Source organism: Galeopterus variegatus, unplaced genomic scaffold, assembly GCF_000696425.1.
Source record: "Galeopterus variegatus unplaced genomic scaffold, G_variegatus-3.0.2 Scaffold1470, whole genome shotgun sequence".
Taxonomy (NCBI): domain Eukaryota; kingdom Metazoa; phylum Chordata; class Mammalia; order Dermoptera; family Cynocephalidae; genus Galeopterus; species Galeopterus variegatus.
The window spans coordinates 227,701-244,575 of record NW_007727581.1 but is presented as its reverse complement, the minus strand read 5'-3'; the positions used below and the strand labels follow the sequence as shown (position 1 = coordinate 244,575).

The window sequence follows — 16,875 nt, the reverse complement described above, 5'->3', positions numbered from 1 at the left end:
TTTCTGAACATTTCTGGTCCTCTGAAGCCACCCTCTCATCCTCAGCCCTGCTACGGCTTTACTAAATGCAGTCTTGGGAAGGTTGGGAGGCAGACACCTGCTGCCTTGGATTGAGAGTTGTCTGCACCAGGTGAAATTCACTCTCCTTGCTTCCCAGAAGACCCATTTTATTCTAAGTTGTCGGCTGCACTGTGGAGAGTTTAGTTGCCCAAAATCTTCTTCTGGGTAAGGAGAGTACTGGTACATTCCTGCTTGCTCACTCAGCAGCACTCATTGAGCACCTACTGTGTGCAGGAACTGGACAACATTATCATCTGAAACTAGAATAATTTATGTGAATCACAGATTATTCACATAGTTTTTATGCCTACTGATTTGTATTCTTCTTTAATGAGAAATCTGTGCTACCTAATCTTAGATTTCTGTGCTCTGTGCAAATGAGCTTAGCATTGTGAAATAGACAATTTCTGCATCCTAGTGCTTATTTTATATACATATGAGGGGTCTCCAAAAAGTTCATGGAAAAGTGTATTATGAAAAAACTATGCATGGATTTCAAAATTTTTTTGCATCAAAATAAAGTCATTCTAACTTGTTATAACATGTATGAACAGGATCTAGTTTGAGGCACTAAGAAGGATAAGACATCAGTTTCAAAAAAGCCCCTATCAGGGCAACATGAATTCTGCTATGGTTTAAATAACAACAAACATCAAATTTATGGTGAAGCTTGGGTGGAAGAATGGTGACATCATTGACGCTTTACAAAAAGTTTGTGGGGACAATGCCCCAAAGAAATCAACATTTTACAAACGGATAACTCATTTTAAGAAGGGACAAGATGGGGCAGGCCCGGTGGCCCACTGGAGAGTGCGCCGCTTGGGAGCGCAGCGGCGCTCCTGCCGAGGGTTCGGATCCCATGTGGAGACCGGTTCCCACTCACTGGCTGAGCGAGGTGTGGGCGCAACACCGAGGGTTGCGATCCCGTTACCGGTCAGTAAAAAAGACAAAAAGAAAAAAAAAAAAAAGAAGAAGGGACAAGATGACGTTGAAGATGGCGCCCATAGGGGCAGAACATCCACATCAATTTGTGAGGAAAAACTTAATCTTGTTCATTGCCCTAATTGAAGACGACTGACAATTAGTAGCAGAGATATAAGCCAACACCACAGACATCTCAGTTGGTTCAGCTTACACAATTCTGACTGGGAAATTACAGTTGAGCAAACTTTCCACTCCATGGGTGCCCAAACTGTTGTGCCCGGATCAGCTGCAGACAAGAGCAGAGCTTTCAATGGAAATTTTAAACAAATGATATCAAGACCCTGAAGCAATTCTTTGAAGAATTGTAAGAGGAGATGAAACATGGCTTTACCGGTACGATCCTGCAGACAAAGCACAATCAAAGCCGTGGCTACCAAGAGGTGGAAGTGGTCCAGTCAAGCAAAAGCAGACTGGTCAAGAGCAAAGGTCACGGCAATGATTTTTTGGGATGTTCAAGGCATTTTGCTTGTTGACTTTCTGGAGGGTCAAAGAGTGATAACATCTATTTATTAAGAGAGTGTTCGGAGAAAGTTAGCCAAAACTTTAGCAGAAAAATGCCCAGAAAACCTTCACCAGAGAGTCCTTTTCCACCACAACAATGCTCCTCTCATCAACGTGCAATTTCGTAAGAGTTCTGATTGGAAATCATTAGGCAACTTACAGTCCTAACTTGGCTCCTTCTTACTAATTTTGTTTCCTAATCTTAAAAAATCTTTAAGGGGCACCCATTTTTCTTCAGTCAAAAATGTAAAAAAGACTGCATTGACATGTTTAGGACCCTCAGTTCTTTAGGGATGAATAAATAATAGTATAGCTCACAAAAGTGCCCTGAACTGGGTGCAGGTTATGTTGAGAAATAAAGTTTATATTCTTGATTTTTATCTTTTAATTCCACTTTCCACAAACTTTTTGAAGTACCCTTGTGTATACACATAAATATTTCCAAAGATTGCTTTTATGTAGGGAGGAGCATTAGAGAGAAAATGCAGCTTAGCCATTTTCTCCTTGGGACCTGAAAAGGTTTTCTCATTTCTTTGGATTTCCATGGCTTATAGTCATTTGTGAATTGATAGTTCAGACCATTACATATTAAAATTAATATCCATAATCCACAAATTACATGGATGAGGTTCTGAATCAAATGAATTTTGAGATTTTGCTGTTTGAATCTCTGACTGGGGGGGCTGGTGTCTCATGCCTTTGCTGGGACCTCAGGGGGTTAATGCTTGCTCAGAACCACCTTCAGCCAGCCAGCCTTCAGATCAATCTACGGTTGCTGTAGCTCGTTGTCTGGCCACATGCAAAGTTTCAAATTCTAACTTCTTTCACACGCTGAACTGAGAGAACACTGTGAAATAAATGCCTATTATTAGAAAATATATTTCACGTGCTAGAGGAAAAAGCCTGTTTCTTTTAACAAGGCCTTTTCCTTAGGAAGGGAGGTGAATTGGGGATCTTAAGAGAAAATTGACATCAGCAAGGAGGTCAGCTGAGGAAATCTTACAAAGAAGATCAAATTACAGGGCATATCATGACCTGATTTATCCTCTCATGTTCTACATTCAACTATGAAATCATTTCAAAGAGAGAAAAGAAAAAAAAAAAATCAGATTTATGAACAAGAAAAATGTGCAGAACTCGCAGCGCCCTCTGGTGTTCATTCTGACACATAGGCAGAAACGCAAAAGCCTCAGAAAATTCGACAGTATCCATTTTTCTGACTTAAAATAAAATTACAGAAACTAAAAATGGAAAAAAACCCCACCTCTCTTTCCAGTAATTTAAAGTTTCTTGTTAATTCCATATTGAAAAACCACAATGATAGATGGGATTTACAAATATTCACCTCTGAAAGGAAATGCATTGATTTTCTCTGATCTTGACTCATAATGGTATTATTGTATGTAAAAAATAGGCCTTGTGATCTTAAACGATGTTTGAAAATGATGAGCAGCAATGTGGCTATAGAGATGGAATAAAACTGATTCTAGTTCACTTAACTTCACCGAGGACAGCTCTGGGGTTCTGGCTCCTCCTTGCAAAACACTTCATACAGGTGCTGCCCAGAGGACCATAGGCCTTTTGTGACTATTGATCATTTTCTACATCTGTCGTGTTTGTTAGCATGGTCAAAAGGCAACACAGAGCCCCCGACAGTGGCTGTGAAACATGAAGTAGGTGAGAAACTTGGATATTATTGTCTAACTTTTCTGATTGGTGTGATCTTATTGAAGGATGAGCATACTTTACCTGAAATTCTTGGGACCAGAAGTGTCTCAGGTTTCTGATTTTTTGAATTGTGGAATATTTCGCACACACATAATGAGATATTTGGGTATGGGATCCAAGTCTATCACAGCTGAGGGGAGCTGGGAAGGTGTTCTTTTTTGGGAGGACACTGAATATATAAACTGGGTGTCATGGACCTGCATCTTGACTGTGACTTGTCACTTGAGGTCTGGTGTAGACTTTTCTACTGTGGCGTCATGTCAGAGCTCAAAAAGTTTCAGATTTTGGGGCATTCTGGGTTTCAAATTTCTGGATTAGGGATGCTCAACCTGCACTGTCACTTCTAAAAGGGCTGTGTTAAGAAGGTACTGGGTACTCGAATCTTGCTGCTCTGTGCATGAAGAGACAGTGGAAATCTCTGGAAAAATAATTTCTGCTCCATTTTACAGACTGTTTGATAATGTTTCCAGGACATATCACTCTATTTTTTATTGTACGTAATTCTTAGGCTGGGAGGACAGAGCCTAGTACAGCCCATGGCATCCACAAAGGAGCCTTTCTCATGTAAGTGTTAGTCAGTGAGGACTCATTTCAAATAAGCCAGATTGGAATTTTTTAGTTCAGACATAAAGACCAGATTTGGTTTGACAAAATAAGAGTAAGCTGCTGATGTTCTCTGAACCATGCTAGTCTCTTTCTAGCTTGTTGGTGTCAAAATAGCAAAGGTGAGTTTCACAGCTAACAGATGAATGAATGAATGCGGGAAGAAAGGAAGGAATAAAAATAAAGAATGAATACTCTTACCTTCAGCAATCATTTTGTCTGTCTTTGGTAAGTATGGGAACATGTTAGGGTTACTGAGAAAATCAGAAAGTGAAGCAAGGGGCTCCTCGGACAACTGTGCTCTGAGTTGGGAATGACTGGGCATTTATCCCCAGGGTCTACGCTGCTCCACCTCCCTGGGCTTTGATGGGTGAAGTCAGCAGGTGAGAATTAGCAGCATATTTGAAACCAAATACAGACCCCACAAAAGAGTTCCGTAACCCAACTCTGACCATTTTACATTTAAATCTTTACTTCAAAGGCAGAGGTACCTCTGCTGATACGCAAGCAACAGACACACACTTGGTATTTTTCAGGAGAGGATGGACCTGTCTGAGCCGCACACAAGCCCTTCCCCAGCTCCCGGAGACACTCACGCTCACTGTCGGGGGCACCTGGCCTTGGGGCCCCCATTAGACTCTGGACTTTGGAAAATGTATCACTTTAATTAACAGATTAATTAATAAATTAGTTCAGGAATATCGTTTAGCCTTAAAAAGGAAGGGAGTGTATGAGGACATTACACCGAGTGAAATAAGCCACTGACAAGAGGACAAGCACTGTATAACTCCACTTACATGAGGTTCCTAGAGTCGTCACAGTCATAAAGACAAAAAGTAGAATGGTGGGTGCCGGGGCTGGGGGACGGCAGTGGCGAGTTAGTGCTAGGTGGGGACAGAGTTTCCGTTTTGCAAAGAGTTCCGGAGATGGATGGTGGTGCTGGTTCCACAACAACATGAATGTACTTAATGCCACAGAACTGGACAACCCAAACCGGTTAATATGGTACATTTTATGTCATGTGTATTTTATCACAATAGCAACAAAATTAGTTTACCTAGTCACTCTACAAACACACACTGGATGGCTACACGTGTCAAGTTCCATGCCAAGAGCTGGGTGATGCAAAGATGGGTTACATGCAGCGCCCACCTCAGAAAGCATCACAGAAGTTTTACAAAGATCACAAACTTTGATGGGCCATTTTTGTGTATTCTTTCCTCTAAAGTTTCTTTTCCGTAGTGTGCTTCTGTATCTGGTCTCAGAAACAAATTAATTTTATAATCACTATCCAGCAGTAATAATATAAATAATAAGAAATACCTCACTCTGAAATAGTTAAGTACCGTAACTTTTAATTCCTTCACGATGAACGGGGCTGAGTGCTGTAACTGTACGGGTCAGAGATCCCCTTTAAAGCACCTCATCTCTTGCACGACTGGCGTTTGCCTGCTGTCGTTCTCAGTGTGGGAGGGGACAGGGAAGGAGTGGGGAGGTGGGCTGGGAGGGCGGGTAGGGACGAAGAGCCCTCAGTGATGAGTCCAACAGTAAAATCAATAGGTGTTGTCCACTGACTATCAATTAAGGACAATTAAGGTCTCTGGGTTTTGATTTTGATAAGCCAGCTGGCGGTTTAGTGGGAACTCACCAAATAAACAATAATTCTAGACAATTGGGTCCCTTATAATGGTTCAGGAGAGTGTTTTCAAATGAAGCATAAATGAGGACTTTGCTTTGTGTGTGGAGACAACAGGGGAGAAATGAAACCACTGGAAAGACCCAAGTAGGTGGGAAACAAAGGAACAAAACTGTCCAAAATGAGCACCTGCAGCTCGTTTCTGGAAAACGCTTGAAAGGCACTTGGTTATTTACCAACTTACTGTGGGATAGGGGTGGGAGCAGAACACAGTGTACTTTCGGATGACGCCGTTCAGCTTGAGGGGGGGAAGCCAGGACACGAAGACCAGGGAGGCCGAGGCGGCGGCTGCTTTGACGCCCGCGGGAGGACCTGGAACTAGAAGAGCCACGCGGTTAGTCACAGGCTGGAGCCGCAACACGGGTCCTGGGGCCCACGCTCCCAGCACGACCCGCTCCAGTGCCCGGCCACTGTCACTGTTCAGCTCTCCAGGGATCAGTGTTATAGGCTCAACTGTGTTTAGGCTGGAGCCGCAACACGGGTCCTGGGGCCCACGCTCCCAGCACGACCCGCTCCAGTGCCCAGCCACTGTCACTGTTCAGCTCTCCAGGGATCAGTGTTATAGGCTCAGCTGTGTTCCCCCAAATTCATATGTTGAAGCCTGAGTCCCCAGGACTTCAGAATGTGACCTTATTTGGAGATGAGGTCTTTACAGAGGCAATCAGTGTGCCTGATCCAGAATGACTGGCGTCCTTATAAAAAGGGACAATTTGGATGAGGAGACAGGGAGGTAAGATGATGTGAAGAGACACAGGAGAAGACAGCCATCAAGCCAAGGAGAGAGGCCTACAACAGACCCTTCCTCCCAGCCCTGCAGACGCCTTGATTTTGGACTTCTGGCCTCTACAACTGTGAGACAGTTGATGTCTGATGTTGAAGCCACCCAGGCTGTGGTACTTTGCTATGACAGCCCTAGGAACTAAGGCACTTAGCTCAAGTCCCTGTGTTCCTGGGGAGCCTCCCCTAGTCATTTCAGTCCCAGTGATTTCCTGTCTCTGAATAGCTGGAGAATTTAGCTCCTGGTCACTCTTGTTTCTGCTGCAGTTTTTGGCTTTGATCAGGCTGGAGATGGACATCCTGCCTCCTGAGTTAGGAACCAGCTCAGTCACTGGAGTCCTTTCTTCCTTGCTCAGAACATTTTGAGATGGCACCTCTTTTGATTCAGGAGAGTTATGGAAAAGGCTTTCATGAGTATGAGTTTTCTGTCAAGGAATCGCAGTGTGTACATATGAAAAACTCTCCCCTGTAAACCATCTGAAAAGGTAGAAAATGACGTTAACGATATTTAGCGTAACTGGGGACTGAGACTGAATGCATGGCCCTTCCTCCATTCTTTTGTTTTCCAGGTTGAAGAGGGAGGGTGGGGGAGAGACGGGCAAGGCATGGAAGAGGAAAGACCATGGAGGCTGCTGCTCAGGGAGGGCTCCGCTCAGGGAGGGCTCCGGCTCCTGCCCTCTTCTTCGTGTAATTGTCCGCAGTTCCCACCTTCATGGAGGCCTTGAAATTCAAACCAGCAGAAGCCCATCGTGAGCCCCTGGAGGAATCTGTGAGTCTCTTATTGCTCTGAAGACAATGGAACTGCTCTGTAAATATCTTTTGAGTTGAATGCATATCTCATGATTGTCATCTTGACTTTTCTAAGTCTGAATCACAAAACCAACTAATTAAGTGAGAACTAATTGGGTTGGACATAGTCACCATTTGTAAATATAATATCTTGGTATCACTTTTTGGCAAGTCCTGCTGACAGTGAAGAGCTAGAAAAGGGAGCATGTAAGTGCTAATGCCTGCATTCATAAGTCCTGATTTATCCACTCCATTGCCCTCCGTCCTGGGCACTGGCACTTAGGTTTCCCACAGCCAAGACATCCGCAGTCTGGCTCAGAGCCACAGACGCCACCTGAACAGCAAGGGTAGAGTGGACACTGGATGAAGACTTTCATCCTAGCAGACACTCTGGATTAGCCAACACTCTTCATTCCTTCTGTAAAGCAAACCACCCGGCTGGTTCTCCTCAAGCTGAACTTCCCCTTTGGCCGGCTTCTCTCTAGGGGCCCAAGTGCTTCAGCAGCAACCAGTTGAGTCTGTTTCCAACCTGTCTGTGACAATTACACTTCTCAAGGTAATGCCATAAGTTAATTCATTATGTAAACCGATGAGTTGTGAGTGCAAAAGAAAGCTGTTTCTATGACCACTAGTGGGACTTCTCTAGAAAGCCTTCCTTAAAGGTAAGTTAGAAAGAAAGAAAAAGTGAGGAAGGAAGGAAAGAAGGAAGACAAATCTCTGTTTGGTTAAGAACACAGAGGACACATGGGGCACATGGGGCACATGGAGCAAGTCAAGACAGAGCTGACTTTTATTAGCAGACAGATTGTTGGCAAACGGTGATATGTTCTCACTCTACTTTCAAGAAACTTAAGCGGGAAATTGCACATGATACATGATGAATACAGTTCATGGGATAACTGGAGAAGTCTTCTGTATTACTGAGCCAACCCTTTCAGAGTTAGAATTTAAAATTTTAGTTCTGGTTTGGAGTACACCACATCGATTAAAGGAGCAAGCTCTGGAGCTCCACTGCTGGCCCTTGTCCAACTCTACCAGTTAATTCTGTGTCCTGGGAAACATAACAAACTTCTCTAATAAGCCTTTGTTTCCTCATCTATGGATGTGGAACAATAATTATACCTGCCTGTGGTTTTACTATTAGGATTATAAGAGAAAAGTCAGCGTTCTGAAAAAATATCACCTTGGCCTGAAGTATGAAAGTCAGACAAAGTCTGACTAAATGCTCACGTGGACATGCAGTTGGGTTCACTTTTTCATCATCATTTTCTAGTCTTGGTGATCAGCCCTTGGCATGTGTGTGTGTGTTGGTGTGTGCGTGTGCATGCGTGTGTGTGTGTGTGAGTGTGAGTGTGTGTTCCCCCACCATAGCCAGATCCATCTGAGCCCCAAACTCTACAGTGTCCCCTTCCAAGCCATGTAGCAAAGTGCTGATGACATGAATTGGGTGGGCATGTCTACTCTCACACGTGCCACCCTGGCCAAGCAGTGCATGCATGCCCTTGTTCACTTCCCATGTCCACAGGACTTTGATACTTCTGGCCTTTGCTCTCACTAGAGCAGTGGTTTTCAAACATTCTTTAAAGTAGACAGATCTGTTAACCAAAATATCACGTGAGAAACCAATATATAAAACAGGCAGAAGTGGGTAGCTCTTCTTGAGGCAGGGGTGGAGTGAGCACAGAGCTCGCACTGGACCTCTCGCTCACCCCTGGGCACCTCCAAGACCTGCCTAGGAATCCTTGGGCTTTGTAGGAACCTAGCTTTAGAATCTCTGCGGTGCAGGGATTATTGAAAGCCACATGGTAGAATCTCTTCTAGGGCATCCTGGTCTGCACATTGCTGGTATACCTGCCACTGCTCAGAGCACACTGCCATAGCTGTACGGCCTGGAGTCCTGAGCAGTATTGATTGGAAGGCCTTCCAATGGTGCGTGATGCCTTCAGTGTCTGTGGACAGGCAGCACTGCTGGTGGTTATGCAAACATACACATACTCAATCCATCACCCTGACAGTCTAGCAAGGCGTGGTCACACAATCACCTGAGCACTCACACAGAGGCACACACTATCCATGCCTTCAAGGGTGTGTACTGCTGAATACATGGGTGGCCAGAGGATTCAGAAATACTCTCATGTCTGTTTATCTTGTACTCACTCTTAGCTCTACTTTCAGATGACCGCCAAAGAGATTGTTCATTCATGGTGGGGAGAGAGCAAAGATCACATATTATACCTCCTCCTGGCCTTCTTCCCACATGAAACCTTACAGAGTTATGAGCATTAGTGATGAACTCAGTAAATATTTGAAGTTAAACACAACTACCTCTATTTATACATATACAATGTTTACTTTTTCATAAAGGGATCAAGACCAAAGCTATCTTCTGCCTGCAGAATGAAAATAGCAGCTGGAAAATTAAGAGATTGCATTTAGTTTGTGCTCTCTTTCCCTATGGCCTTGCTCAGATCACAGTCCCAGCAAAGAAAACAGTATTAGGATTTTACATACATTTTAGAGGTCAGAGTTAGTTGTCTGCTGTTCAAAAACAGAGAGCCAGATCAGAAAATAATCTTTTGTGTTCTTTCAGCAATAATAGAGGTACAAGATCTCATTGATGGAGCCTTGCTGGGAAGAGAATCTAATACTGAAATGATTCTCACCAACCCTGAGAATATGACCACAGACCTGAGACTATGTCTGTGAATTGAAGACTATATCCATGACCCTGAGATCCCACGAGGTACTGGAGACTGTGCCAGTGGACCTGAGACTGTCTATGTACCTGAGCTTTTATTTAGAGACCCGAGTCTATGATCGTGGACTTGAGAATATATCTGTAAGCCTAGAAATCCTTAGATAGAGGCTGAGAAACTTCTTGAGGCACGGGAGACTTGTTCTCTAAACAAACTTTAGAGACCCGAGTCTATGATCGTGGACTTGAGAATATATCTGTAAGCCTAGAAATCCTTACATAGAAACTTCTTGAGGCACGGGAGACTTGTTCTCTAAACAAACATTTCAATTGCAAGTTATTTATTGCAAAAGTAAACTTTCTGTCTTTACTAGTGATAAAAATTCCCTTTTGAGGATGACCAGTCACCTAACAACACAATTTAAACCTCTAGGCCTCTCTTGATGCTAGTGGTTAGAGTTGGACACAGGTGACAGAATTCAGTGTTTGCTGTTAACATGTTAATCTTTCTCTATTTGCAGAAATATTAATAAACACAAAAACTACTTGTTTTCTCTCCCTATTTTTACACAATTTAATTGAAGTTGGCAGAGTAATTCAAACTGCAAAATTATAAGAATAGAAGTATACATTTACTAGAAGTATAAACAGGACCTGTAGTCTTAATTTGATTAAGCATTTTTTCCTATTATCATAGGATTAGTCATGTCCCTTCTTCCAATCAGGCACAAAATTACATTCAACCTATAACTGCTCAAATGCCTATTTATCTTATCTTAGATTTTGAGTCTACAAAAGTGTCTGGCACAGTTTCTCGCCATTTTTAAATTACTAAATTTTTCATGTGAATCTGAGAGATAAATTCATTATTACACTAGTAATTCTCTCTTTCCACCCAATCTCAGTTCTGCTTCTTTTTAAAAATGATGATTTGTCGTAAATAAATATTGGCATTCAGTTCTGCATACTCTTTGCCCCACACCACCAGCACAAGTGGAATCCTTTACCTCCTCCCTGAAGTAACTCGCACGCCCAAGGCAGGCCCTTCCACAATCAATCATATCTCCATACATTACCAGCACTGATACAAAAGCAGAGAATAATTGATTGCCAAATTAGACCTTGAGCCTTGGGGTCAAGATTCAAGATAAAACTCTATGATTTCTTAAACTGGAGGATTAATTAGAAATTGATCCAAAATTGCCAGTCAATAAGGAGTTATGGAGAGCTTTCCCTTCTTATCGGATTTCTGTATACTTTTCTGAAAAAAAATGCAGATGTCAAAATTTATGTTGCTGTTCAATTTGTCTTTAAATAACAATTCCAGTGACATGTGAGCTATTGCTTAGCAATGCAAAAGAATATTCCTTCCTCGCTCTGAAGGAGTGGAGAGCAAATCATCAAATATCTAGTGTCAGGAAGCAGCCCACTATTGTGTCAAGATAGGTGTTTTCACACATTACTTCAGTTTTTATACATTGATTCTGTGCAGTCTGATCATTACAGCAATTTTGCACATGAAGACAGTTCAGTTTAGAGAGGGTTAGGTAAGGTGCCCAAAGTCCCATGGGCAGCAGGTGACAGAACCAGCATTTACACAGCACTTTGTCTGTTACATTTCTAAAATTAAATTATGGCTGTCTTCACTCAGGGCTTGGCTTTGTAGGTATCTCTATTGACGTGTGACTTCCTAATGGCATTGCATTCTGACCTTACATTTTCCTAAATAATCCAATTTCTTTGAGCAGAACTAGCTGACACCTGCACATTCCCAGAAAAAAACCTACCTGTGTATCCTGGAAAAACTAAAGCTAGTAAGTATTAATTTGTGTGCAGACACTATAATGCAGGAAGGGCTAGAGAGGCAGTGAATATATCATGAGGGGTAGGGTGTGGGACTGCTCAAGTGAGCAGGGCCTGGTTTGTTGAGGTGAAAAGGAAGAGTAAGGCAGAAGATGGCACCTTCTGAATGTTGGAGAATCATGTCTGGGGACAGAAAGGCTGAAGGGAAGAGCCTCTCCTGGCATCGGAGCACAGTCCCTAGCTTTGCTTCCACAGGACAGATGTGGGGTGGAACAACAGCATTTTTGATATTCTATTTAGCTGAGAAGGTGGTGTAGACATCCAATCTGCCAATATGTGGGAGGGAATGAGTGCTGGGTAACAGCTCTTCTGCTCCACTCTGCCTAACCTCCTGGGGAACAGGGTTGTGGCAAGAAGAAAAAAAAGCAGCAGGGCCAGGTCAGCATAGCATGTAGGTATACTGATGTCTCTTCTCAGTGCTATCTCTGGTATAATTTGGTGCTGGAATACTTTGGAAAGGTTCCACATGGGTATCAATTGAACATCAGTTGCTCCTTCTTTGATAAGGTGGAGGCTACTTTTCTCACTACTGCTCTTCTATCTATTAGAACTTAAAGTGGTCTTCCTCAAACAGGCTTAGATAAGATTCCTTGGAGTTTTCCTTACCAATAATACAAAAATCTATTTGCTGTGTGGTGTTTGGAGGTTTGGGTAACAGTCCTGTAACCAAATCCAAATTATATGAAACAGCAAGAATTAATGGTCTGAAACAAAATGAGCAGTCATTTAAAATTTCACTAAATCATCATAAATTCTTATAAGAATTTTAAAAAAATTAACAGACGCTCTCAAATCAAGGACTTATTCTAATGTGATTCTGTTGGCATAGAATAACATGACTTAGACCAGTACATAATTTTCAAGTGGAAGGTTGGCTACAATCAGAGATTACACTAGTAGCTAAAGAACCACTAAAATTATTCTAACAGGTATGGCAAATGTTACAGCTCTGGGATTAAAACACATTTTTGTTTAAAATACTACTTGGCCAAATAAAAAAGAAGAAGAAAAATAAAAATTATAGGAGAAGAGAGAAACAATGGATACAGCAGCCAAAGGCAACATGGAGGCTGATGGTCTGAACTGATGTGGAATGTTTTGAGAGGGCAGCCCAGGTCTGCATGGAGGCAAGTCAAGAACAGCCTGGTGAACCGAAGACTGAAGGCAACCTCTCGGATCCAGCTGCTCCAGCAACTGCTTCAGCCTTGCCACTTGGCAGGACCCTTGGGTGTCCCTTGTTGTATAAGACTGGAGTTGAGCTTTCCACCCACCACCCATCCCATTTCTCACCATCCTCTTTGGTCCGGGTGAAGATCTGCTCACTTCTGACGCCGTCTCCTGCCCGGGTAAAGGCTAACACCTGGATGCTGTAGTTCGTGTATTTTTCCAGCCCATCCAGCTCCAGGGAAGGCTGTGTGGTGGTGACGTTTTTAATCTCGCCCAGCTCTGGAGGACAAGAACAAGAAGATTCAATCCCATTACTGAGCCCAACAGTGCTTGTGTTCCCACACTGTCCTTGCTGGCCGGCACTGTGTGGTGCCACCCGTCTGCCAGAGGGGCTCTGCACAGTCATTGTGTGACACTGACACCACGTGGCCATTTGGAAAAGATCATTCACACCAAACTTCCCCAGAATACAAGGCAGAAAATCGAGCCCAACAGTGCTTGTGTTCCCACACTGTCCTTGCTGGCCGGCACTGTGTGGTGCCACCCATCTGTCAGAGGGGCTCTGCACAGTCATTGTGTGACACTGACACCATGTGGCCATTTGGAAAAGATCATTCACACCAAACTTCCCCAGAATACAAGGCAGAAAATTGGTCTGGGAAACAGAGCGATTCACTCTAAGTTAAGTGTTATACACCCAGTGCCAACACCGTNTGTTTGGAGGTTTGGGTAACAGTCCTGTAACCAAATCCAAATTATATGAAACAGCAAGAATTAATGGTCTGAAACAAAATGAGCAGTCATTTAAAATTTCACTAAATCATCATAAATTCTTATAAGAATTTTAAAAAAATTAACAGACGCTCTCAAATCAAGGACTTATTCTAATGTGATTCTGTTGGCATAGAATAACATGACTTAGACCAGTACATAATTTTCAAGTGGAAGGTTGGCTACAATCAGAGATTACACTAGTAGCTAAAGAACCACTAAAATTATTCTAACAGGTATGGCAAATGTTACAGCTCTGGGATTAAAACACATTTTTGTTTAAAATACTACTTGGCCAAATAAAAAAGAAGAAGAAAAATAAAAATTATAGGAGAAGAGAGAAACAATGGATACAGCAGCCAAAGGCAACATGGAGGCTGATGGTCTGAACTGATGTGGAATGTTTTGAGAGGGCAGCCCAGGTCTGCATGGAGGCAAGTCAAGAACAGCCTGGTGAACCGAAGACTGAAGGCAACCTCTCGGATCCAGCTGCTCCAGCAACTGCTTCAGCCTTGCCACTTGGCAGGACCCTTGGGTGTCCCTTGTTGTATAAGACTGGAGTTGAGCTTTCCACCCACCACCCATCCCATTTCTCACCATCCTCTTTGGTCCGGGTGAAGATCTGCTCACTTCTGACGCCGTCTCCTGCCCGGGTAAAGGCTAACACCTGGATGCTGTAGTTCGTGTATTTTTCCAGCCCATCCAGCTCCAGGGAAGGCTGTGTGGTGGTGACGTTTTTAATCTCGCCCAGCTCTGGAGGACAAGAACAAGAAGATTCAATCCCATTACTGAGCCCAACAGTGCTTGTGTTCCCACACTGTCCTTGCTGGCCGGCACTGTGTGGTGCCACCCATCTGTCAGAGGGGCTCTGCACAGTCATTGTGTGACACTGACACCATGTGGCCATTTGGAAAAGATCATTCACACCAAACTTCCCCAGAATACAAGGCAGAAAATTGGTCTGGGAAACAGAGCGATTCACTCTAAGTTAAGTGTTATACACCCAGTGCCAACACCGTGGTGGCTGCCCTCAAGCAGTTGCTATCGGGCGTGTCCCTCAGATCACAACTCAGGAAGAAGCTGAAAACCACACACTGATCGCTCTGCAGATCCACTTCCAACTGTTCATTATGAAGCTTCTGCAAGTCAAGGTGCTTTTTTTAAAAACTAACTCTACTTTAACATACATATATTTTTAAATGTCTAGCTTCATCTCAAATACCAGAGCTAAGATGTACTATCTTAGCAAATTTCAATTCTATATTCTTGCTAACTATAGTCACCCCACTGTACATTAGAACTCCAGAATTTATCCATCTTGTATAACTGAAATTTTGTATCCTTTGAGGGAAAAAAGAAAATGGTAACTATGTGAGTTGGTGGATATGTTAATTAGCTTGTTTATGGTGATCATTTTGCAGTGGATACGTATATATCAAAACATCAAGGTGTACATCTTAAATATATACAATTTTTATTTGTCAATTATACCTTACTAAAGCTGACATAAAATATTAAATAAAATATTTAAATAAGAAAAAAAAACAAAACAAAACTCTGCGCTGAGCTGGGTGGCTCGGCAAACTCCTTTTCACCTGGCATGAACTCCTGTCAGTATCATTGCTGAAGTGACATGCCCACATGCCAGAAACTTGGTGCTAGCTAAAAATGCCTCACTTTCTGGAGTGGGATCAGCTAATAATATTCAAAGATGGAACATTATGATCCCCCATTTTGGCATATTATACATGGCAATTTGAGAAAACTTACAAATGATGTGATAAGGACTCATGGAGTGTTTGGTCCCTGGGTTTTGAAATGAGTCACCTGCATAGCTAGAGTCAGAGAATGAGTGGAGGCTGAGGACTGTCTGTCACCTGGGAAAGTGGCTGGTCATGGAACATGTGGGACCTCATGCATGCCCAATGACCAAGAGACTACCAGGTTGTGAGGGCGAGGGCCAGGGTGATTCCTTCTTGAATAGCTGGCTGTAGTCAAGGCCACCTCTGGATGCACTTAGAAAGCAGTAAGATCCATCTGTCAGTCTCTCTTGCTCCCTCTTGCCTCAGTAACAGTAGCTCACAGGCCATGCATGCTTACTTAGTTGCAACACTGTCAAAGTACAAATAGGAATTCATGTAACCAGCACAACGAACCTATTATTTGCACAACCCATTCATTTTACAGAGGAGGAAACTGAGGGAGAGAGGATCAATACCTTGTCTGAGGTCAGAGAGCCCAGCATAGTGGCTGAGAGTGTGGGCCATGGATCCAGACCACACGGCCTCACGTCCATGGTCCATGGTCTCAGCCCCTCTGCTGTGGTCACTCAGTGAGTTCATGGAAAGCAGGCTGAATGTGGAGGGACTTATGAGCAGTCGTGCTGGCCACATTACACGGGTATTTTTCCTGCTTGATTTTTTCTTCCTGTTCTTTGTCTTTCTTTTTTCTTGTCCATCCAGCACAGTGCACACAAGTCAGAGATTAACAGCCACCTATTCTGGGATTATGGTGACTGCAGAGTGTCATTTTATAATTGTTAATTTTTTTTTGTCATCAAAATGATCAAGGTTTAACTGGATACAGCATTAGGGAATTTAAAATAATGCATGAGGTAGCCAAGGCTCCTCACGCACATGCCAGGGAGTTCCTGTGGGTGGCCACTGTCAGGAGGGGAGAGGACAAAGAAGCCCCATATGGACACAGAGAGCCTGAGCCCAGCAGGAGCCCAGAGGCCTGGGGCCACCGGGAGCAGGCTGCGGATGAATTCAGCAGGCAGGACGCTTTGCTGGGGAGAAAATAGAGCGAAGACAACAGCCCTGAAGAAATAAGTGCCGAGGTCAGCAGGTGCCAGCTTTTAGAGGTCACAGTTTGGAAGTCTCAACAGATGGCTTCCCCAAACAAGAAAAATATTTGCTCACACATGCGGTCATCATGCATGCAAAAGGTCAATAATTGGTTGCCCCAGATGGATTAGAAATTCTCCCTTCTGAAGAAAGGCTCTTTCCAGATTCAATTATTTTAATTTTCCTGAACTTATATAATATAGGTCAATTAGATTAGGGTAAAAAACCCAAATGCCAATAGAAAAACTTTAAATTTAGAACTCATCAAGATTTTTTCGTCTTTGAAAACGTCTACATTGTGTCAAAGATTGCACACACACACACACACACACATGCACACACATATACCAAGAAAAATGCAACTACAGGAGGGGCTACCAGGGCAGGGCCGGGAG

General features: G+C 43.2%; 1 protein-coding gene across 1 annotated transcript in view; it reads right to left on the bottom strand.

Annotated features, from left to right (window-relative positions):
- DSCAM (Down syndrome cell adhesion molecule) overlaps window positions 1-16,875 on the bottom strand; it is a 237,084-nt gene that overhangs the window by 86,746 nt on the left and 133,463 nt on the right. The window contains exons 10-11 of the mRNA XM_008577256.1: window positions 14,232-14,387; window positions 5,757-5,890 (exon numbers count right to left, since the gene is read on the bottom strand). Coding sequence (XP_008575478.1) covers window positions 5,757-5,890; window positions 14,232-14,387 — 290 coding nt within the window. The remainder of the gene's footprint in view (window positions 1-5,756; window positions 5,891-14,231; window positions 14,388-16,875) is intronic.